Source organism: Rhyacophila brunnea, unplaced genomic scaffold (assembly GCF_057557595.1).
Source record: "Rhyacophila brunnea isolate RB1 unplaced genomic scaffold, BYU_Rbru_1.0 scaffold_20, whole genome shotgun sequence".
NCBI classification, from domain to species: Eukaryota; Metazoa; Arthropoda; class Insecta; order Trichoptera; family Rhyacophilidae; genus Rhyacophila; species Rhyacophila brunnea.
Genome location: NW_028232860.1, coordinates 18,436,702 through 18,463,222, shown reverse-complemented (window position 1 = coordinate 18,463,222; position 26,521 = coordinate 18,436,702). Strand labels below are relative to the sequence as shown.

Below are 26,521 nucleotides of genomic sequence, written 5' to 3'. Positions count from 1 at the left end.
AATGAACCTAACCTTACATGTGACCTAACAAGGTACCACTATAGAAATTCGTTTCCAACTTGGCTATATAACTATAGATATTCAATATATGTTAGCTTATAAAAACTTATTCTAGTATTTTCATATTAAATAATTACAAGATAAAAAGAACTTTTTATATACAACGTTTTTAAATTGTCCGTTGAATCATATAAACTTGACTTAAAACGATCAAAAAAATTGTACTTGATAGAAATAATACTGAAATGTCATATTGATTTCCATAGTAACGCACGTATGTATTAATATTAATAATTTAGTTGGTAGGACCCACTTAGCAACCATGTCTTCCGAAATAACTTTTCATACAAAACAGAATTAACTGAAAATGAAATCAATTCTACTTAAAGATGGCTTGAAGTATTAAAAAATGCATTGGCATCGTGTTCTGATATATTCTAAAAGTTTCAAATGTCTAGCTAGTCGAGAAGTTAGATAAAAATCGATTGCAAGATTTGTACCGGACAAATAAGAATACAAGCTAAGAAAAACGTTGTAAAATGGGAATCATTAGTTAAGACAGTTTCATAGTTTCAGTAGGTCACCATATTCTTTTTGGTGGTTATTTACTCTTTTTTTTACTTACTATTGTTATCAAATCAATCATACTAAAAACTCTACTCTGCCCCTTCACCCTTTCTCCCGGATCCCTTTTGACACGTCATTACTTAGAGTTCGTTAAGAGGCAAACATCTCCCGCGGTTCTCCTCAAGAACCGTACTAAAACTCTAGCCATAAAAAACCATTCACCTTGGTACAAACACATTAAATTTAAACAAACCTACACTACAGAAGGGGATAAGGGCTTAAAGCCCGGGTGCCCCATAACCTAGGAATATCCAAAGCAAGCACATTATCTTTTGAGCCTCTACCTCCGCAACGGACCAAAATCGCCGAGAAAAGAAAGATGATGAACACGTGGTGAAAACCCAAAAATCTATTACGATATTATACATTATTAGATGACGTAATGTTTTATTAATCGGATAATGATGTAAATTTAATTTTTAAAAGCAAAATAAAATATCCACAATTACACATAACACAGATGTGCATTGTTTAGGAACGGAATCATACCCTAGAACTGCGGCTCCGATTATTGAACCTAATTTGATTTTTCCACTAAAGCCGAATCCGGAACCAAACCTTTAATGAAAGAGGATTCTAACAGTACTAATATAATAATATTAAATATAAAGGAAATGTAAAATAAAACTGTTTCGTGCGTTTAAATTAATTTGAATACCTATGTCGATAAATTCGTTGTAAATTTAGAACAAAAACAAAAGTATAAATTTTAATTATTATAAACCGTTATAAAAATTGCATGATATTAAAAAAACATGCAAGTCCATTGACACCAATATATTCGTTAATTTCTCAGAACACCGCGTCCGATACTGTGCTCAAAACAATGTTGGTATCTTTGTGAAGACAGCCTCCCAATGGAGAAATAATATTGTTGTGAAAATACTTTGTTTCGTGTAATGAATGATTCCGTTTTAAAAGCTCGTTCTTAATAATTATACGTTTAGTCAAACTCATGTACCTACATAATATTAAATACCTAATTATATACTATCTACACAATTTGATTTCACTATAGGGACACAAATCTTGTAAGCAGAATAAGGGTAGAGTAAGGGGAGTTTTGGTCTATTCTGTGATTCTGCAACGCGTTTGGTGAATTGGTAGCCACAGGAAAAATAGAACACTTCATATACCACTTAATTTAATACTATCTACAATTCTACAGAGTGTAGACGGCGGAGTTACCGGATGCTGATATGACCTGGAATGACGCAAAAAGACTGGCGAGAGACTAGGATTCTTGGATACACCGTGACGTGGCAGTGGCAAAGAGCGGAGGTAAGCTGTGGAAATCTGACATAAATATTATCAGTCACGATTAATTGTTTTCATTGAAATAAGAATACAATTGCAGATGGTATTAATTAGTTTTAAAAATCAATTTAACCTTGCCGAAAGCAACCCATAATAGATACCTACTAGGTAAAATATATTCTCCTAGATAGAATACCTAAAATTATGGCGTTAAATTTTTATGGTTAAGCTTTTATGGTTTGGTTTAGGCGGGGTTTAAAATTTTTTTTAAAACTATCAGCAATTTGTATTCCTAGTGTGCTTTATATAATATGCGATTTCTGTGAGTGTTCATCGACATACTCATAAGTATCTAAATAACGATGGTTCGGTGTAGTCAGTTAGGTAACTATATAATATTATGTATTTACAATACATGACGCGGTAGTATGTTCTTTTGCAGGCAATAATTTTATTGTAGCTATATTTATATTAAAATATTAATGCATTTCTTTTACAACTAATAATATGTAATAAATTCATCTCAACCTTTTGTTTTTATAAATCGATCGATTTTTTTGTTGTATTAATTATCTATATTATATGTTGTATTATTTAATGTTAAAATGTGAGAGATTTCATCATTCGTTGTTAATACGTTTGAATCGTTTGCAGAAAGCGACCACTAGCCTTTTCACAGCGGGGCAAAGAGTGACCAGCGTTGCCAATTAAGGCCCACCCACATTAAGATGCATGTCACCTGCTGTCATGGACTGCCGCTACGGGGAAAAAGTGTATAATGTCGTTGTTCTGGGTGTTTAAAATCTAATCAGACTGATGCTCCCATCCCGTAGCACAGTTTGAACCTTTTTTTAAACGAACATTGTCAGTTGGCAAAATCTGCCGATCTGCCTTTTTCTACGATTTTCAATATCTATGGGCATTATTACCAGAGTTAAACAATGTGAAATAACTTGAAACTAATTTAATCATTAATCCAAGAGTATTTTTTCAGCTTAACTTTCATAAATAAATACATAAAGAGAAGGTTTTCTTCGTCGACTTGAGTGAAATCGCAGCTTATGTTATGTGTGTGAAACCGTTCTACGTCAGATTGTAAAGCGAATGACGGCGAGGTTGACGGGTGGTCCAACTGACCCCGCTCGTCACTCCATGACGTGACGTTCGTCACTCCGTTCGTCAGCGTTGGAGATCGTGAGACACTGCAGCTGATCACGTTCGCTAACGGATATAAAACTACGTAACAATAATATTTAGATTGTCCATCTGGATATAATATGTATTATTTATAATGGCCAATAATTGGGTGTGGCTGTGAGGTATATTCGATACCACAAAATGCGGTGTTTATAAGTACCTATCTAATTTGTTTACATTATCTTACGCGTAGAGATTATAATATACGTTAGTTATTCTATAATGTATTGTAGATGGACAGGCTTTTCATTCGAAGATAATCAATAACTAGCACTATCATCTTAATTTGAAATTCAGTAACACGGCCTGAATATAGTCGACCTTGATCAAAAACTGCAGGCATTCCAACAAATTTTCGATTCTCTCAATCAGTCAATATCAGGCGGCTCTCGTGGTGCAGTGGGTAAGGCGCTGACCTTCCACCCGAGAGTTCTGGGTTCGATTTCCGGTCATGACAAAAACATTTATGTGTTTTTCTCAAAGCCTGGGTGTTTGTGATTGTTCAAAATTACTAACAACCACCTTGTACGAAAAAGCAAAGACATGGTTATAAATAATTTAAAAAAAAAAATCAGTCAATATCACACGTTACTAAATGTCAAGATATTGCCAAGACCAATCATGAAATATGAATTTGTTACAAATAAATGGAATGAAAAGAGTGTGCTTATGATGATGATTAAACGGTAGGAGATCACAATGGCGCAAATCACAGGGGGCGCGGGTTTGAATCCAGCTGGGTATCGTATTTTTTTCAAAATTAGTTATAATATACCTATTTTTCCAAGGTGTTTTCAAAATTATGTATGTTAAATAATATACCATACGTAATTTCATAGTGTACATGAAATTGTACGAAAACCACTAAATCTATTTCGATGCTTGAAAGACCTGGTCCCTAGATAAAAGCAAAACTAAAGGTTCTTACAAAAAAACTTTAAGTTATGGTATAACAGGATACGGAAGTCGTTCATGGAGAAATGTGGGATAAACTTAAAGACGACGTGTAAAAAGTATGTTATAATCAACAATAATTCGTGGGTCGGGATGTGTAGTCAGGTAAGTCACAAAACAGCAAAAATGAGATATGAATGCCACTATACTAAAAAAAAAAAAATCTTTCGTTGTGTGTAGTCAGGTAAGCCGTACGTCTCACCATTGGTGAGATGCAGTTTCAGTCAAAACATATTTTTTATTTTACGGGGTGTGTACACAGTTAAGTCACATGAGTAAGTCAGATAAGTCAACATTTTGTGTGACTTACCTTACTACTCATAGTTGGCTTACCTTCAAACGTCATACCTACTCAGTGTTGATTTTGGTGAATTTAACGTATTTTTAAAGATGTTTTGAGAAATATTTGAAAAAGAAATAACAACAGAACCTAAGTAAAATAGTCATAGGTATTATAATAAATTATGACTTATATAAATAAGTATGTGTATTATTTGTAAATAATAAAAAATATACCAAATTTATCGAATTTGATTTATTTAAATCTAAAAACACGTACATAATATCCAAATAAACAATCTTGCTTCTAGGTTCAACCACATACTCCAATAACTTGTATGTTAACGATTCATTGATAGCATAAAAGATCTTGATTTTAATATTCAAGAATTATTACAGTCTAATTTACCAACATTGAAGAACCACGCCCTTCATGCTCAAATAGTGCTTCCACGATTACACATCATAATGATGTTTTAACCTGTTACCCTCGTTCTCGATTGAGAAGTAATAATCACCAAAAATGTAACTTAAGGGATGATACAAAGCCTTCAGAAATGATAAAAAAGTTGCACGAAATACTGGAAAAAGTTACACAATAAGTACCTATAATGGATGTTATGAATACGAAAAAAAGTCGTATCAGACAAAGCGAACCATGAAAACAACATTTTCGCCAACAGTTTAATATTACTTGACTGTTGAACTGTTACGGAAACCAATTTGTAAAGGTTGTATACTAAAAACATTAAGTGAAAGTCACAATTTTTTTGTTTTGGAAAAAAAAGTGCGACTACTTCCGGTATACTTATTCAAGAATATGCAAGAGGAAAAATATCTCTAAAAGATAGCGAAGAAGATAGGCAAATATCTAAGACACATATTATACTCTCAATTCCATCATTATAAGAGTCATTACTCTAGAAGGAACTGTCAGAAAATACTTACCGCCACATATGACAATAACTGTGATGTATTCTCAATATTTGAAGAGTATTAGCTCTAATCCCATCAATATTCGTTTATACGCAGAAATATTCCCTGGCATGAACTTAACATTCAAACGGCCAAATAAGGATACCTACTTGCCAAACATACGATAAACTTAACTTAATTAAGAATTCCACCAACGATGAAGAAAGAAATAAAAATCATGAGGAATTGAAAGAGCATCATAACGAAGCTGACTTTGCATATTCAGCTAAAAAATTGTGATAAAAAGTACTTGCAAGATTCTTCTTGCCAAATTGTAACATTTGACATGCAGCAAAGTTCCCTGGCCTTTTACATACGGCATTTGACAGTGCATGATTGTGATAATAACCAGGGATATTGCTATGTATGCCATGAAACTCTTGCTTATAGAAAAGCTAACGATATCGCTTCATGCCTGTTCAAATACTTAACCAAGGGGTACATGATAATATTAAGCATATGATCATGTATTCTGATAGATGTGCGGGTCAAAACAAAAATAGCCACGTAGCTGTAATGTGCATGATAGCAGTAAAACATTCTGAGACTTTAAACAAAATTGATCACACTTTTTAGTCCCTGGCCACACACATATGGAGTGCGATAGTGACCATCGCATAATTGAGAAGAAAAAAAAACATTTGGTGGAACGATCGAACATCCTCATGATTGGGCCAAATCAATGTGTGAGGCTGCAAAGAAAAATCCTTTTAAAGTCACTGAAATGACTCGTGCAATTACAAATTTTTAGAAAAATAGACACAGATGGGAATAAGTTTGTTTGGAGAGATGTTAAGTGGCTTCAATTCAACAAACACGAACTGGGAATAGAGAAATTTGAAAGAACTCTCGACGAAACGACTGCATTTTAACAAATTTCATATATAAGACGAGACAAGACGAAAGATTTGATAGACTTACTTCCATACATTTCACCGTATTATAGAGAATTTTATGAGTCACTTGAGACATCTGAGATAGTCAGCGATATTTAACCTGATACTATTGAAGACATTCATACTGAAGTTTAATGATAACGATTAAACTTTATAATATTCAGGTTTGTGTGCCTTTTCATTACTTAAATAACATTAAAGTAAAAAAAAGTTGTAAAAATGCTAATTTTAAATTTATATAATATTTTGTTCAATAAACCAATAAGATTTATGTATAAAACGTGTGTTTTATTGCTAATATTAGTCGGATTTACATGAAAAAATAACAATATTACTTTATGCGTAGTAAGGTAAGTCAATCATTTTTTGTGCAAATCCAGTTAAGTCAATTCCCTTTTTTTTAAACCAATTAAGTTTTAATGAAACGAAATAGTTAGAATACTTCTAGGACATATAATTGAAAGCTAATTACATGTACTTTGATTTGTTACCCATAAAAAAACATAACTATAATTAGGGGAATGTGGGGAATTTTTTGAACTTTGTTTTTGCTATATCTCAAAATGACATTTTGTGACTTACCTGACTTCACATCCCGACCCACGAATTAGTTTCGTATCATAAGATGAATTAAATTGGTCACGTACATGTAATGCGCATTTAATATTTGAGGACAGCCCAAAGGACCTAAAGTAATAAAGCTAACTCTACCTTAAAACATTGGTTCACGTAGACTGGCTGGTGGATCAGATAGTACCCTAGATTGGGGATTATTGTCTCAACAAGTTACTAGTAAAATACATTTTTGGACCGCCCCAAAAAAACCTTCTGCACATTTGATTATTCTTATTATTTTCTCTCAGACCAATTATTTTTAATAAATAAAATATATCAACCAATGGGTGCCGGTTCTTAGCTTCTTGTAAAACAATGTTTCATGATTTTTTTTCGTATATGAAAAGATCAATTCTTCACCTGTGCATAATCCATCTCAATCAGAATTGAATGACAGATTTTAAAATTCGTTTGAATAAAGAACAAACAAAAAAACAATATGGCCGACAGTGGTTTTGAAAAAAGCAGAGGCGGGGAAATAAAAATTTATAAAATATTTTATTATATCATTGATTTTTAATATTACAAAAGACATGTGTAATATTAATTTATTACGGGACGTGTGTATAAAACAAGTAAAGTACCTATTATTACTTTCTAAAAAATAAAATATTCTTAAAATAGCCATCATAGAAAACCATCTAAAACTTTTATAATATACTTTGTACTTTTCCATATAAATTGGTTTGTGTATACCAGATATCGCATGTTTTAATAATTTTAAAAATAAAATTTTAATTTCCTCAAATCGGTTGATATTTATAGCGAAAATTGCCTGTTTGATTTCGCTAAATGACTATATTAAACTAGGCAAAATAAGCATTTCATGTAAGATTAGTTAATTTAATCGTAATTAAATAGGATGCCCGTAGCTTAATAAAATTGGTCAAACAAAATGTCGCGAATCCAGTGATTACAGCAAAGTCCCGTCGGGTGTCGTATTTTTTTTTTAATATTTTTTTCTAGTAGGTCTGAAGTAGTTTCAAATTATGTATAGATAGTAACGTCAACAAACGCGTGAATCTTTGTTCGGCATATTCAGCTTAACCCAAATTTTTTAAAAGAAACAAAATATCTCGATTTTTTCAGAAATTTTGAGAATCTCATTTCTCGAGAAATCATGCTCGAGAATTTGAGAATATACAGCGATGATAATAAAATTAACCGCGTTACACAGCTGATTGAAGTCCACGCGTTTTTATCTGGAAGAGCTAAAAAAATCGAGAAATCACTAGCTACTAGAATATGTATAAGATTTAAAAACATTATTTATATACATATTAATAGGTATTTATTTTATAATATAGGATAGATTTTTTCTAATTTCTTATTTCTCCAAAGCGTGGTGCTAATATTTAGTGGTTTTCGCATATCTAATGTAGGTAGTTGGGATTATAAATCAATAGTGCCATACTATTTGGAGATGTCGCTAGTTTATTACGTTCAAATATTAGTGCCTATAGATGAAATACTATAGATTGCATTATAATTACCAACTTCTTATTGCGAATCGTTTATTTTTTAAAGTTATGGTTAAAGTTAAACATTATAATATTCATTTGGTATCTTTGCCATTCACTGATCGACAGTATTAATTAAAATTACCCCGAAAGCGTTGTATGGTCTACTTGTACTAATGTCTTTAGTGTACCTATAAGGTCGATTTTAAGTATAGAAACGTCATAATTCTAAATATTACTTCTAAATGATGGAGTCAAGCACGGTGATTATGTTGGTCCGTTTCAGTTAGTAGTGAAAAACTGGGTGTGTGTGTACGTGTGTGGATTTTGTATGCGTGTGTGTGCAATGCAAACATCGCCGTACGAAGCGAGCCGACAACAATAATATTTAAACATTTATTCAATATTTATTCACCATTATTACCAGGCCGATTTTACATTTCATTCACTCGCCGTTCCGCAGAGCGAAGAACAAAACGCAGCGCACGAGATCGAAACCTCCTGATTATTAAGTCCTCATTTTTACCCATAAATACGAGAAAACGCAGCGTGAGGCGACCGCGAAAACGGATCACGGAACAGCGCCGAGACAACAATACACGTCCTTAAACGCATTAGATATAAGGAACACATTCGCGTGAGATTAACGATAAAGTGAATAATTTTTGAAATTGGAACCGTTTTCTACAGTGGTGCCATCTGAATAATTTAGCGTACGTAGTGAAGCGGCAAATGAAATAAATTTTCTCACTGCTTTCAGAGTAACGATTTAGATTTGTCAAATAATACTCACTGTTGGATATTTAAACTATTTAAACTTTAAAGCGTTAAAGATATATCTCGTGCTTCTCGTGCTTCTCGTGCAATCACCTATCTAGTAACCCACCATTTGCAGGAAAATTCATATGCCACGAAATATGAAGTCTTCATCTACCATTGTTCTTTCATTTGATAATGAGCTGGATAATGATGCACTTCTGTTTTCTCATAATATAGCCAAGTATCTACTGTAGATCTGTAGTTTCGATCAGGGAACTCAGCGTCTTCAACTATCCCGATGGCTGATAGGTATACGCACCTAATTTTTATTGGAAAATATATTTTTCTTTCCGGAATACTAAAAAGGGTCGCGATTTGCATTTACCTGAGATTTTTTACTATAAATTCTCTTGGTGAGGTAACAGAATTTCTATTTCGATTCGAATTTTGCATTTGGTATATGTTTCGATCCATAGTATGTTCATGTGCAACTCTATCTTAACTTGAGCTAATAATAAACAAACCATTTCTTTTAAAAGCGATGAAGCGTCCAATCTCCTTACTATACTGTAGAGTCAATTAATACAGATAGACAAAGACGCTGAAATCGTTTACCTTTGTCGCTTCGCTCCACTTTGTACGCAAGTTAAGGTGGTTTTTAGTTTGAAGTGTACTGATTAGGCTCAGGCAACTTTGACACTTATTGCTGCAATGCATAAAGACGGATTTCCTATGCGCGTATTTGTAAATTTCTCTTTGTCGTATATCTAATGATGATCTAGTTGTTTACATAATGCGACCGATTTACATGCTCGGTGCATTGCATGTGCGTGAACTAAGATAAGAGAGGGGACGGGGGTAAATGGGTGCAGGGGGGAATGCAGCTTTTTAAGATAGAAATAATAGTGAATCCGGTTGTCGCATCTTCGGGTTAATAAAACAGCAGCATTGTTTCAGACAATGCACTGAAGAGGAATGAATAAGGACATTTTGTAATTTTACGAGGAAAGGTTCTGTAAAAATCTATATTCTATAGTGATGAAGGATTACATGTTATATTATATAATAATGAATTTTACGCACGGGTTCTACAAGAATGGGACCGTCGCAAACTTGTCATAAATATCGATTAAACGATTTTGATGTGTAGGACACGTGCACTTCTTGAAATGTACGACAGACGAAGAGTCATATTTGTAAAATTTCTTGAACAAGTACCTGGCCAGAGTATTATAGTGCTTAAAAAGCTTGATTTACGATACGACTAATGGAACTATTGCCAAGAGCCTCCAAATTGAAAAAAGCCGTTGTGATCAGGAAAATAAATTGGAATCTGGGAAATATAATAATAATTTAAATCGATCGCATAAAAAATATATTGCACAAAAATATTCAATGTCACGTTTTCACACACTCAGACGATATGGTATGCAAAATCATCCATTAACCGCGATATCATTTTTGGTTAGAAATATGACATCTAATATCAGAGGAAAAAAACAATGACAGTATTTAAAAATAGGGTTGGTTTTAGCCATTAACCCTTATTAACTCAGTGCCCTTTCGAGCGTAAATGCATCTCTAGTTAGTTACATTAAAACAATAAATTAGGCTTTTGCTAGATTTCAAAAAAATGGCACCAAAGATACGCGGCATCATCATCATCATCATCAGGGGCGCGACAACCCGGTGTGGGTCCTGGCCTCCTCCAACAGCTCCCTCCACCTGTTCCTATCCAGTGTGGCCGCTTTCCCATTTGGTACCCCCAGAATACGGCAGTCACTGGCAGCTCCATCCAACCAGCGAATCTTTGGCCTCCCTCTTCTTCTACGTCCTATTGGATTGCTGGACATCACTCTCTTTGCCGGTTCATTGTCATTCATACGGTGCACATGACCTAGCCATCGCAGTCTCCCAATCTTAGTTGATTGAACTGCGCTGCAATCTTCGTACAGCCCGAAGAGTTCAGCAAAGATACGCGGCATACGATTTTTTATTCAAAACTGATCGACAGAAAAGATCTTCCTGGTTCATGTATTTTCGGTAGAGTAAAGTCGGCCAACACGGATATCACGGGGACAAGTCTTTGAATTTCTTATAGGGTAGAGAGTCATCACTAATTAATTATTGAATTAAGGGGCATTCTTTTGCGTTGGTTTGGGTTCACCAGGCTTTCATGCAAAGCACACCGTCAACGCTAACCTTACCTACCGTAAACCATTATCATAGATTTTTATAACACTAAATAATTAATTTTGTCCTTTCATTAGTTTTCACCTATATGATACTGGTCAATACGTATATCTGTATAATTTTCTGTTAGTAATGATCAACAAATAAAATAAAACTGTCATGTGAACAGTGTTAAGAGGTTTTAAATAGATCGTGTTTGATTAAAAGGTATGCAGAACAGCAGGTATTTTCATTTATTGAATTATTTACATACACAATATTATTAGCTGTGTGGGAGACAATATTACAAACATTTAAATACCACTTTCTCTAATAATTCTCTAGCAATACAGGGATGTGTTTTAATAAAACAATTAAATCGTTCAAAATTAAATCACTACCTCATAAAGCTTGTTTTTTTACAGTTATTTAAAAAAACTTTTTATTTTTTAGTCTCTATCCATGTTTGTTAATTTTTGTTTCGTCATATTATAGGAGGGTGTACCTAATATTTATTTTACCAGTTTAAACTAAAAAAAAAACATTGTAATATCCCATATCTATTATGGAAATTAGTTAGTTACCTACCTACGTACGCAGAATATTTGTATTAACGCATTCGCTGCTGAGTAGATAATGATTTTTTAATTAGCACCTTTAAAATGCATGTTAATTACATCGATCGGCCGCCTGGTCATTACGCGCATGTGCGTCTTCAGCGTCCAAAGTATTAATTGTAATCGAACGTAGTTATGCAGAATGTAGCCAGTCCACAATAATATCGAGCTGAGATAATGGCACTTTAGCAACAACATGATATTAAAAATGTATGTAAAATTGTAAATAGTATTTTATTTCAAGAATAATATTTTTTGCGGTTTGGCCATTTTCAGCAGAACGTAAAGAAAACCTTCTCGCATCTGATCTATATCATATCTCATTTTTATTATTTTTTTATGGACTGGCTACTTTCTGCATAACTATGTCCAATTGAAATCATATTGCCAAAATGCTATGACATATCAAAGAATCCAATTTATATTTGCTTAAGTACCATAGTTTATTATTTTAAGATTGACCCCACAGACAAACAAAACACTTCGAATTCCTTGGATAGGCCACATAATTAACATTCAATCATCCGAAATAAAGTAACGTCTATTAATGATAATTATATGACACATTCAGTAGTTTTTCGGAAACATCGCTCGTGTGAATAGCATATTTTGAAAAGACAGGTGGAGTTTTTAATGAATATAAGTATTTATGTATCATGTTTACAATTTAATAAATATCTACATGCAGTAACAATTTTGTCACATCCCTGTGTTCACTGATCAAATCACTGCGAGTCGCTTTACTAAAATATATAATATGCAATAAGAACTTATTATCCGCCAGTTATCGCGTTAACTTAGTAATAGTCAACTATAAGCACATGAGACATTACTTTAAGAATTAATACATGGAATAATATATAATATGAAATATGGAATAGAATGTAAGTACATGGGTACTATTATTATTGTATTGTACAAAAGAATATGACATGATTTATAATCACCCTCGCTCACATATATTTTCACGTTTCGGTTGTTTCATTAATGCAAGTTTTCAAAACATTTGCTTTTACATATTATACGAAACATCGTATGAATAAACTAATACTTAAGATTCCTTCGAAAGATAGATAATAAGTTTATGTGAACATTAATTTGGTGTGACGTTGATGCTGCAGCAAATTTTTTTTACGCGCCGGATAATAATTTTTTTTATACACAAAATTATGACTTAAAACTCTATTCTTGCTCTTAAAAATAAATCGACATAATGAATATTTTATCCCATCATGAAATTAGAATTAAAACAGCAATGCGAATCTATTTAGTCAGTGATATTGTGTATTTTTACATTCCTTAGATTTGCACCGCCGGATCATTTTGCGATTTTTATGGTTGTTCATCTAAATAATTGATGTGGTCAGTACTTTCATAAAATGCACAATACACAACATTATAGACAGTGCAAATGTTTTGCTTACATGTTTTATTTATCTTGGCTATTGCCAAAATAATATTTAATGGAATTGACTGTTTGACTGAACTTAAAATTGTGTTGACATGATATCAATATGCGGACGATAACATTGTAAAGTTTATTACTAATGAATTCGCAATGTTAAATGACTAAAACTCAATTTTATAGGTCTCTTTTTCATCTTAACTTTTCATTTATTTAAACTCAGTCTTCTAGAGAAGGTTTTCTTTCAATGTATTTGATAATAGATATCAGATAATGCGTTTATCGAGAATCTAGGCTAAATAAGTTTTTTTTAATTCTGTAGATCCTGTAGGTACCTTATTAGATAATTTCTGATATCAAAATATCATATGTATAATATCTTAACATTCATTTAAATTTTTATTTAACTTTAGAATGAACTAGGTATTTTATTATAAATACAAAAGAAAAAATGTTGTCAACCGCTGATTTGTTTACCCGCCTATTCTGTACTATTGGAATACTGTTAGTTGTAATTATTAAAGCAGCGTTTAGCAGAGTAATCAATAATCGAGAGCAGGTGATTTTAGATTTGAAAATAGTAATTTTCCAGTTGTTAAGTAATAAACTGGGTGCATATCAAAATGCTAATTATCGAACGGCGCACACTCAAGGTGTAATTTATTCAATTTATTCGATTGCGTGGAGAAAATTAATTCCTTATGGGTCACATGGAATATAGGTAAAACTTCTAGCTAATAATAAATCAATAATAATGATAAAACCAGGTACTTGGGACGACTGTGGAATTAATGTTCAAAAAGACAATGTTACAGTAGACCTAAAACTAAGTTAACTTGAAGTCTAAAGTCATTTTTACATAACTTTCGAATATTTAGAGTGTTTTTGGAATTTATCATAAAATTAACAAAAATAATTACTTATACTGTACGACAAGATCTTCTTGGCTACGTGTTAAAACTGTGAACTAACAAGTTCCTCCCATTTAGTCGACGACAGCGACTTCCGGATATTGCCTAAATCTTCTTGTTGGACAATAGTAATGGCTAAGGTGACTTTTGGAAGTTGGTAAGCAATAAGAGTATACTTGTCAATCAATATCATAAAGTAAACCGTGTCTGGAAATTTGTACGTATGCAGTTCGCCGTATCACACCGTAAAATGCTGTATCGGAAATAATATATGGTCATATATTAAAGACCGTCCAACCTCTTTGGGTCGTATAGTACTGAAATAAAATTCATGCCTAAATAAAACACGGTTTTTATCGTTTTACAGGAAGCCAGCGGCAAACAATTTTTGAAAATAGCCGATATATGTATTGCATTATTTGTTAGGTTAGGTTAGGTTTTCATTATTGAAGGAACATTATTGTCTGCAATGCTCCACGAACAACGTGTATTTCTTTCATCTCGGTGCAATAGAGATGACCGTATACTTTCTATACTATCTCTTTCCGATAAGAAATCTCAGCGCGAACACGGGATATAACAAAGTAAACGGTAAAATGTTAACATATTATAATAAATAGAATTTAGAAATAGAAATAATTTTGACTTGGACACTACGTTTAGCAAAAGAAGAATAACCGATCTACATATTGTAACAGTTTTGTAAAAAAAAATCAAATTTTGGTAAAGTCTATTAAAATATTCGATGTTATCTAAAATTGCTTCAAACCCAATCAATCTAAACAAAGACGCACTAGGTATTTCTAAATCAATCTAAAAAGCAAACAACTCGGGTAAATTTCAAAATCAACCACAAAGTCGATTCTCACATAAATCGTTAGTCGCGGTCCGGTCTCGAACGGCGGAGGCGTACGTACAAGCCGGCCGATTTGCATATTATCCACCTGTCAGCGGAGCCGTGTCGCGGGCGGGATCCGAACCCGGGACGCCGTGACAGACAGACCAGCGGCGGGGCATGCTATTCAGACGCCGCGCGGTCTTGTTGTGGTGCACGTTATATCGCCAACCGGGAATGAGGATACGACGAGTGTTGAGGGATCGAAACTACACCGAAACTCGTGGAGGCAAACAGGATCTAAAAAATCATACATTTTCTTCGTATTGAATCAGTTATTGATCAGTTGGAAGGAAATCGACAAGTATATTAGAATACGGATAAGCCTTGTTCATCGCAACCTCGACGAGTGCGAATTCGTTAATAGCAAACGAATATTAAAAGTTTTTTTTTTGTCTCACACTTATTTTGACATGTGCCACCTTTAGAAATCGTCACAGTGAATGGAATCGCGCTATAATTTGTCTCAAAATAAGGGCTGCTTCATTTGCTTTTGAAAAAGGATAAAGTGGGCGAAAATAACAAAGGTAGCCCTCTGCTCCTAAAAGGTTGGACATTACTGAATTTATATTTGGATATTTATTAAGTACATTAAAAATGATTATTTTAACTTCTAATTATCAAAGACTATTAGTGTTTATTGATAGGATCATGGCCCCACAAGAGGAGGGGGCTGACTGGGCTCTAGCCTGGTTGCCCGGAATGGCAAATCAACCAGATAAGTGAGATAAACACGTATCACAAATTTGGTCTAATGGTAAAAAAATATTTTATTTCAATATGTAATATTAATTTTTTTTAAATATGGCGTTGTGCGATGTTATTTTTAATTGTTTGTCAATACTCGACAACTTCATAATTCAAGTGGATGTAGGTTTTAAAAAATACACTAAATACCCTAAATTTGACCGTGAACACCATAGCGATAGGTAAGAGGCCCCGACAGGGATCTTAGCTTGGTATCTCACTTCAGGGTGTGGGGGCCATGGTTAAGATACTTTAGGCTTAGTGGAACAATTTAACCGTGAACTTGCGCAGATTGCGATTTCTTCTAATGCGCATGAATTACACGGGACGAATTTAAGTGTTATTATTAAAGATACTCTCTCCAACTGTTCTTACATGAAGCATATTGCATCGTTTTTTCTCGTTCAGCGTTGCTCCAAATACGTCACATTTTCTGTAAAAACTATTGAACTTCGTGCTTATTGGTATGTTCATAAACTAACCTAACCTAATGTTACAATAAACTATAAGAAAGTCGAAGTAAAATTTATAAAAACTAGCTACCAATCAATTTATATATCATAGCCTTCCATTACATACTCATTTTATACAGCTGCAGCTGTCAACTGTCAAGATTTACTAATTAAATAAAAGAAAAAATATATGAAAAATACTCGTTACAATTTTTAACATTTTTTTAATAAATCTGTATCAAAGACATAATAATTTATTCTGTTTCCGCATTTACAAATCGTAATAGCATTGGTAAAGTAAATTTTTAGTTCAGTAAGTACCAACCAAACGGGTTTTGAATACTTTTTACGAGCTAAACCTGATTTATATATTGAGAGATATTTAAAAAAAATCGTCAATCCAAAAGTTAACCAAAACGAGTGAATTAATCAATGGAGTTAAGTCCACAAAGAATTTAAATCAAAATAGTAAAGGCCATTACTCTTGTTTGGAAATAATTCAAACTTCAACCTTTGAAAAAATATATCAAATACTTACACAATAAGAGAAATTATAAAGACAGCTTTTGGCTGATCTGTGATCATTACAACGACACATTTTAAATTCCCACAAATAATAAGCTAATAAAAGCTTACATCTGACATAACTGAACTATTGAGGCATCATTAGAACGAAAATACGATGCCGAAACTATATAATGAATGAACTTTAATCATTCATTAAGAAAGAATTTGCGTATTTTATTTTAGGCTTATCTATGGAAGCAACACGTAGATCTGAGGCTTTTCATGACAGTACGGTTATAGCTAAGTTTTTTTTTAAATGAATATTTTAGAAAATGTTGATTCATTTTATAATATGCCAAGTTATCATTAGGATTTATCACAAAACAGATTAATAAATAAAACTCCGATAGGCTATACTCCAATACACTACATCGTGATGCAGGGTTTTGTCCTACGAAACTGAACGGCACATTAGATGTGCAATACTGTCAGTTGCAACCTTAAAATACAGCAATATTTAATGAGCGTCAGTGCATAGACCGAGAGCAGTGTTGTCAGAACGAAGTACACGCGTATTCTTAACACTAATTGTTTAAATTAATCCCATATTCTTCCACACTCGAGATCGGTTGCCTGTTACTCCACACCTGTTAGGTATTTCAGTTCCCATTACTTTTGATTTCCTTGGGATTTATGCATCTTATGCCGGGTCCACACTGGCAACATGTCGCGCGACAACCTCGTTAAATTTTACGATAAGTATGATAAGTATCGTAAAAATTTCTTAAGCAATTATGATAATTATCGTAAACTTTAACGAGATTGTCGCGCGACATGTTGCCAGTGTGGACCCGGCATTACATACAAAATTCTCCTGTGATGCTAATTTTGGTTCACGGATAAATAAGTCACTAATTGCACATAAAATATAGGAATTAAGTTAAATGTCACATAATCTAATTTAATTGTTGATTAATTTAAGTGCAATGTGATTATTCCATCATACCCCTGAGATATAGGATAGGTATAAGTCCAGGAGTGTATTAAGATTTTTAAAAACATCATGCAAACATAAAAAGTATTTTATACAATGAACCTTGATAATTTAGTTTAGATAGACAATCACGTAAACAGCAAATATCTGTACCTACGTAACTAAGTAAAACATCATAAGAGACCATCGTTTTCTTTTTTTATTTATAAACAATGTTTCCAGCGCAGAAAGTACCTACCTACTATTTTTTTCTGTAATTTAATCATAATATAATCATTACTATTTCGATCCCGCGGCCCGGAAAAATCATGTAAAATAATATTCCTCTGACCCAGTGCATTGAGCAAGTGGATTGGACGAATCGCTAACAACAATTCCTTATAAAAATATACTCAGTTAATGTAACCTATGTACATTAGATCCGTATAGGAATTCTTTTTGATGGTATTTAACTTTTTAGTTATAATCCTTTCGGAATCACTATCAAATATTGTAATACAAAACTGTCATTATGATTCCTTATATGTATAGCTCATACTCTTTCTATATGCTCCACCTGGTAGCGCAAGGTTACGGATGGGCTATTCTTGTAGAATTTTTATAATCGTTGTTTGTATAGTATATATGTTAGACTGTTCCGAGTAGCAATGATAATATACAAAAATGAGATCACTCACAACATGCCTACATACATAGCAGGTATCGGAGACTCGCTCTACCTACATTCTAAATATCTCGACAGATAACTTACGCCATTTTCTACAAATACAATTAAAATAGCGGCGGACCAGATCTATAAATTAGTTTCTTGGCAATAATTTTAAGAATCGGACATTTTCTGTCATTAGTTGAAACGTGGTTTGGACGTTGGCATAAATTTCAAGCAGATACCTACACGTCAGAGTTTATAATAAAAAATCTACACATGTCGATTTGGTCTTAATAAAATTAATAATATAATACCTACTTACTTAGAATATTTGAAGCATATTATAATATAAGCAGACTATACCTTTCAATATTACCTTATATATATTATATAATTAGTTTGTTTGATGAAAATTGTATTTTTATTATTTAAATTGTTTAAATAGATGTAAATTTTTGCCCATGTTTTGGGTACTTACCGTCCATCTGAATGTGAAGGGCAGCAACATGCCAGCTTTATCAGGATCCGGAACTGTGAATGAACTACCCCCAAGCACACTACTCGTCGTGTTGCCGAACGAGCATCCGCCTGAGGTGACGCTGGTCTGGTACTCCTTCAGGCAAAGTCGGAAATGAGTCCTGCAGGCCACGGTGCAGAGGGGAGGAGGTGTGGTCGCCATAACGACGGGAGGAACTGTAGAAGTTGATGATTCGGGATAGGGAGTCCCGCAGCAGCCCCCGAGGGCGAGAGCTGAGCGAGGGTTTGACATTTCTAGGATCTGAAGCTCGAAGAAGCCCGATGATTGCGCGCACTGTAAAGAAAAAAATAAAAGTATTAATAGTGATTAAATATTTTCAAGCATTCATTTTTGCGATGAGTCACACTGTAACTATCATTGGCAGAACTATATCCGTTGTATCTGTAATCGCACCCATATGATAGTGCTGATAAAATAAGTAAATTGGCCATATTATTGTCTAGATTCGATATATGAGCATCACATAACAATGAAAGCTAAATTGAACTCCACAGGAACGTCCTTTCAAGCCCTACTCGATTAGGAGCCTTTTAAATATTAACGGTGCGACACATGTATATTCAAACACCTACCTATATGACAGTGGCGTGCTAATTATGAATAATTTCTACAAAATATTATAGATAAAAAGTATGGAAATGTAACTCAGGCAAAAAAAAATCAGGCATGGTTATTATTTTTATTCGGTTGTTACGCATACCGATTAAAATATCACCTTCTTTCATAAACCGATTAGTGCACATTTCAATATTCGTAATAAATTACGGTTTTATGTTTTAAGTGTAGCGGGACCATTTTAACAATATTTTTTTATTATAGTGTATTTTGAAATTAGAACAATATCCCCATTTTACCACGTTTTTATTAGCTTGTATTCTTGTTTGTCCGGTACAGATTTTTTCTTGTGTGTCCAGTAAAAAAAAATTTGTCCAAGATTTGTATTGGACGATTGAAGATTTTTAACTAACTTTCCCATTAGCGAGACATTTGAAACTTTTAGAATTTATCAGAACACGACGACAATTTTTCTTTAATATTCTTTTAATACTTTAGGCCATCTTTTAACAGAATTGAATTCATTTTCAGTTAATTCTGTTTTGTATGTTTTGCAAAAAAAAACGTTAAAAGTAATATTTACTACTCACTATTATTGGTTGCTAAGGGGTCGTAGCAACTAAATTATTAATATATACGTGCGTTACTATGGAAATCAATATGAAATGTCAAAATGACATTTCAGTATTCTATAATATTTATTCAGTATTTCTATCAAGTACAAAAAAAAGTATTTATTAATACATAGAATTATCAAGTTTATATGATTCAACAGAAAATTTAAAAACGTGGTATATAAAAGTTCTTTTTATCTTGTAATTATGTATTAGCTAATAAACCGTTTTTTCGTCTTGTGAATAGTGTGACAATCGAAATAAATATCGACTTTTAAGCCAACCCAGTAACACAAATTAATGTGTCTATGGGTACTGAAAGAACTTGGCAATAACGAACGTCTTTCAGCCACTTGCAAAAGACGTATTTGTTATAAAATATCCAAAAATCCTGGAGAGGGAAGTGATCACCGGCAGTGTAGAAGATGAGAGATCTCGAGGGCGTGCGCCTTCTAGATGGAGTACATCATCCAGAAAGCAACTGAATTGATAATGACTTAAGCAACAATATCAGCACAAGATCGCTCCAGATCACAGAACAGAGCATTAATAAGATATAAACAGGAACATCAGTCGCCACGGACCAATACACGAGTCAGTCCATAAAATGCAAATAAAACCAATATTACCAATATTAAATGCACGTTTCGATTACGTGACAAACTGTAATGCATATTATGATACAGACATAACTATTGACATTAAAACATTCTTTAGCACGTGTTTAAGTTTAAGCCATATTTCTCCACACTCAAGAATTAAACCTTGTTACAGCTACACCCAGAAGGCAACCCACTTCTCATTATTTTCGTGTTACCTGATCCAAGTGGAAGGAGATTATTAGCAATGTTTGTAATTTTAGCGATCACCCTCTTCAGTAATTGGGCGAATGACATGAAAGGAAAAAACCAAAATAGAGAATTTTATTATGTTTTTTCCGTTTGATTTTGAGGGGTTTTACATACAGATTATTTTACAATATTTTAACCATATTATTATGTGTCTCATATAAGTTTTTTTTATTAATTTATACCCATATAGCTGTGGCGAAGGATGGAGGTAGGCTATTAAGATCCGCCAAAAATGGTGTATACTAAACTTTATCAGTCATACGTATTTGTTTTCATTGAAATAAGACTACAATTTATAGATGGTGTTAGTTTGTTTTTAAAATTCAATTAAACCCTACGAATATAAAGCCATAATAGATAATAGTAAAAAATACTCGTTTATCTATAAAATATCTAAAATTATGCAGTTAAATCATACATAACTTATTTTATAGATAGAAAAATATTTTTATCTATTATAGTTTAGTTTAGGGGCTTAATGAATTTAAAAAAATTAACCAACAATATGTGTAATATGTATTCTTAATCCAACGAAATCAACTAAGTATGAATGAAAAAGTGTGCACAATTTTGTCGTATCGCCCAAAGTATACCACAATTACTATGGTTTGATTTAGGCAGGGTTTAATAGATTTTTAAAAACTAACCAACACCATCTGTAAATTATTGTAGTATTAGTTGAATAAAAAGAATCACATTTGACTAACAAAGTTTAATGCCCACTATTTATGGCGGATCTTAACAGCCTACATCCACACTTCGCTACTGTTATATGGTATATATATATGAGTAGGTATCTCGTTATATCGAGAGTTTCAGTTTCATAAGATTATAATATCCAAATAATGATTTTTATACTTATATTAATAATAGTTACCTCATGTTTGGGATACGCCACTGACTCCGTAGTAACTCCGTTTGTAGCGTAAAGTAATGGGATTCGAATCCTGTGGGCGGAATACAAGCAAGCTGCATGCTCTTTGGGAGAAACAATGCGGGCTTATACACCATTCCGGTGATATGTTCGAGTTAGGTGTAGGTACAAATATCCCTGGGGGAATTCAGACAAGTGTTTTACATGAATAATAATATGATAGTGATGTGATGATAGTGATAATATGACGCGTACGGTGCTTGGAAATTATCATAATTTGTATAAGATACATTCTTTAAAAATAAACTAGCAGGAGTTCCCATGATTAATATTATAGAAAACAATATATACCTAACATAGTACCGACAGTGTAATATTTTGAATCTGAATGATACATATTATTCTTATCACTGGGAATGGCACTTCTCAAAGACAACTTGTTATCAAAATGGGAATAACTGGAACTGCTCTCAACTCACTACGGAATGTCAGGCTCCCAGCTATACTTAGTCCGACCAAATTCTGCCTATTGTTTTAATGTTGTCATTATGACGGTGCTACTTTACGATAACGAGTAATAGCACCTTACAAATTCTCAGAAGAATTGTATACCTACTGAGCTTCGAGCAAAGGTATTTGCAGCGGATACTAGGTGTGATTTAGCCAGAAATAAGGAGATGATAGGGTAACGGTAAATAAACCAAGAAGTCTTTCGTCACATCAAAACTCGCCACGTCTGCCGCACAGCTATAAATCAAACTTTCCAAGAATATCGATTCGGTGTTGTATATGAAGACCGCGCAAATCTACCTGACGATAGACGCACGTAACCTTCAAAACGTATAGATATAGAGCCGGTATAGGAATGACCAATTCGTAGGTGTTCGTATGTGTCCTGGCGTCATCGACTTGCGACCCGAGAAACATGCAACTTGTCGATTGCAACAGTAGATGTTTTTTTCAAACTAAAAAGTCGTATTCGACCAATCTGCGGAGTTCCATTTGGCAACGTTTTTTTTTTTTGAATAACGATGGCGTCACATCGACGTATTCGACACGTTGCAGGCGGGACAACTTTTGATGCGAGAGCCGACTTAGGTGAAGATGCGACGTCGTACCATAATAAAATTATTAATATGTAATATACCTACGTCTGTTATCTATGCTGTAAGCCGATTTGTCGAAACATTAAAATATTAGAGTATTATATTTTGTTTTCATTTATGAACGGATTAAAATAAATGAGTTCTCCGATTTTTCAAATTTAGAATTTGCGTTTATGTGTGTAGGTTCCTACCTATTTTTAATATGTCTTCATATTTTCATGTTTTCTTTCATGTGTTACAAATAATCCAAGACAAATAATATATTATATAATGTACTATTCACAGAAATGTGTATACTTTTTAAAAATAATCATATTTTCTTTTATTCATTAGAATATAAACTTCGCAAAAAATCCTCTTAAAATTATTTTTTTTGCGGTTCAATTAATCTTCGTCTTAAAGATTTAAAATAAAAGTTACATAGTTCAGTCTGAAAAAACCAACTAATAGCTGACATTAAAGCGTGATAGTTTAGTGTTATTTAACCACATAATACTTACAACGTAGTTTAATTATTACAGTGGTCCTGTGACAAGACAAAAAACAGGACATCTTCAAGTGCTCCCCTACGGAAACCTGCCCCCTACCAAATACGGGAATCGAACCCTAGATATTTCAGATAGGCAGGTAGCTTCTTGGCACTTCACCGCGTATTTGTGACATAATGCTGTCATTACTTGATATCTGGATCACGCAGAGAAACAAAGATATCAGGTTCGGTTCCCAGGCGAATCGAGAAAAGAAAATAAAGAAATATAACAAAAAAGGCCGGTGGCAATAATTATTATTACAACAATGATTTTAATATGTTTGCCTTTTTTCATACATTTCATATTATAAGATATATTTTAGGTACTAATAAATCTGAAAATATTTTCATATTATAAGATTTTCAGATTTTTTTTAAATACATGTTTTGATTACTGTATGGTTGCAGCATTAGTTAAGAATGGATATAAAGTAAAATCCCCTTGCATAACTCACTAAATTGCCTATAAAACGTAATTGTTAAAAATCAAAATGATATTGTACTATCCGTTTTATAAAATGTGTTCACGCAGAGATTTTTAACTGTGTTTATTAATGAATAAGTAATAGTTTTTTTAAGCTTTTGAATTAAAGTAATTAAACCTTAACTGCTATAAAACAAAGTGGTCAATACGGAGTATTTTTGTTTTGTAATGTTATATTTATTTGTGAATGTTGCTATTTGACCAATTTATTTTTCCAAGTATGTATAATATTAGTAAAAATTGGTGTACCTACTGAAATTATCTTGTGACATAATTTTCGAAATTAAAGGTACCAACATAAATATTTCCCCAGAGAAATAGTACCGTTAACTATGTATGTATTTACTTAACGACATGTAATTAATTTAACGTGCATAATTAATCAGCTAATTAATTAATAGGTACCTGCAGCAAACATAAAATCACTATTGTAGTTGTAAATTAAATGATTATTAATTACTCGAACATTTATTTAGAAATATTATTATATCATTATTTTATTAGCATTATACTATAATATTATATATAATATATAAATATATAATATATAAATTGCAACAGATTGTTCCTAAAAAGTCTACAGACTATTCCACAGATTACAAATTATTTAGGCAAATGGCATGTGAGTTGTTCCTTTTTTTTTCATCAGGACCTCATGACTGAGGATCGTTGATGTCAAACAGCTTTCTCAACGAGTTGACCCCACCCCTCTACGACACGCAAGGCCCGTGGCCACTTGATGACCCGTGACACTCATAAATTGGTGCAACTATCGGAGGCACCCAATTTTTGCTTTAATATTCCGATGCGGTACCTACGTCAAAAAAACACAATGGATGACACTAATGGATTATAACGATTATTTTAATTATTACTGCATTCAACACCCTTAGTTATTTATACCTGCAGGGCTATCAATTTATGGTGGGAATGCATTGTATTATTAATTTAATTTAATAAAACACTAATTTTTATGGTATTTTTTCCACTTAATTTAACATTAAAAATGTGTTTATCGCTAGACTCAACGTTTGGAGTGTCTGGATATTAAGAATGTACATGCAAAGTACAGTATTCATCGAGGAGAATCTTTCAATATATATTATAAATATTTTTTTTCAAAATGGATCCCCCCCCCCCAACCAGTTTTCTGCGTTATGCCAAATTTATTGAAACTTAGCAACCAAAAATATTTTTATACCGTCTGGGCGCTTCAAATATATCATATAATTATAATAGTTAACCCATCCAATTAAACTACTCTTGATATGCACTGAATAAGTCACAATGTTTAAAAATGTAACATTCGATATTAAATACTTCAATGTACCTAAGTATAATTATTTTAAATACATCCGAAAAAAAGTCAATATTTAAAAAAATATATTACACACAATAATAAATTGTCAACCCACTCAAGATCGATAAGGTTTATTTTGTGTCATTCGATTCATGTTCGTACATAAATAAAGTTTATTAATTGCCGTTTTTATTATAATTTTATAGTATTATATTATTAAATTCTAGTCCCATTATAACCCATATTTAGGCATTATTTCTACATAATACCGTTATACAGAAGCAAGATCAAGTATTCATTTATATGGCAACACCTAATTAATATAGCTTACTTGAGATGTTCTATAATTACATTGATTGCTCGCTATACCATACTAATTTAATCTTTGTCGCGTTTAATGAGCGTTTCTCAATATTTATAATAATATCCTAAAGTAACATTTAAAATTTTTAAATGCACTGTAGGTAAGTATAAACTACTATAAAGGAATGTCTGGTTTTATTCACATCTGAAATAATTGAGTTACACATCGAAGTAAATGGCCTACCAAACCGAACTCGGTCTCAATCGAGTGTATCACTATGCCTTACGTTTGCATGTAAAACATCAGTATTTTTTATGACATAAAATGTTTCAGTAGCAGTTACCCAAGACGTAGGTCGCCATGCACTTAAATCTTGTTAATTTTTGTTGGATTTAAAAAAAATAGTTTATTGATATAGGAATAAGTTTGTTTTAGACTAGTGTTTCTCAAAGTGTGGTACGCGTATCCCCTGGGGTACGGGAAGAGTTTGATGGGGGTACGCGCTGCACCGGGCTTTGGCTGCGCTTGGTGGAAGAAGCATTGATACGACAACAATACAACATGCATGCTAGAAAGTTTATCGCATGCGGAAGAAGAGCAATTATTGCTGGAATCAGAAGGATTCTTAAAAAAATATTATAAGGAGTGTACTTTAACATCATTCTGTTGCAAATTCAACATGTGTATCCAGCTTTAACAGAGAAGGTCCTGATATACATCTTGCTTTTTCCAACTTCATATCTATGTCAAGTTACCTTTTCAGCATTTTTGTGGACATTAAGTCAAAAAAGGAACAGGCTTTTGGATGTGAAACCGCATCTCAGATTAAAATGAATAACCAGGGAACCAAATTACGATGATCTGTCGTCTCAATATAAACAATTTCATCCTTCTCATTGATTATAATGAATGTTATTACAACGTTTTTCTTAGGTCGTATTCTTATTATTTGTCCGGTGGTTGTTTGTCCGGTACAAATCTTGCAATCGATTTTTAAC

The 26,521-nt window shown here is 32.9% G+C and overlaps 1 protein-coding gene across 1 annotated transcript in view; it reads right to left on the bottom strand.

Moving 5' to 3' along the window:
• Positions 1–26,521, bottom strand: part of Ser (protein serrate) — a 477,847-nt gene that overhangs the window by 399,435 nt on the left and 51,891 nt on the right. The window contains exon 2 of the mRNA XM_085948044.1: positions 18,847–19,179. Within this exon, the coding sequence (XP_085804170.1) occupies positions 18,847–19,179 (333 nt within the window). The remainder of the gene's footprint in view (positions 1–18,846; positions 19,180–26,521) is intronic.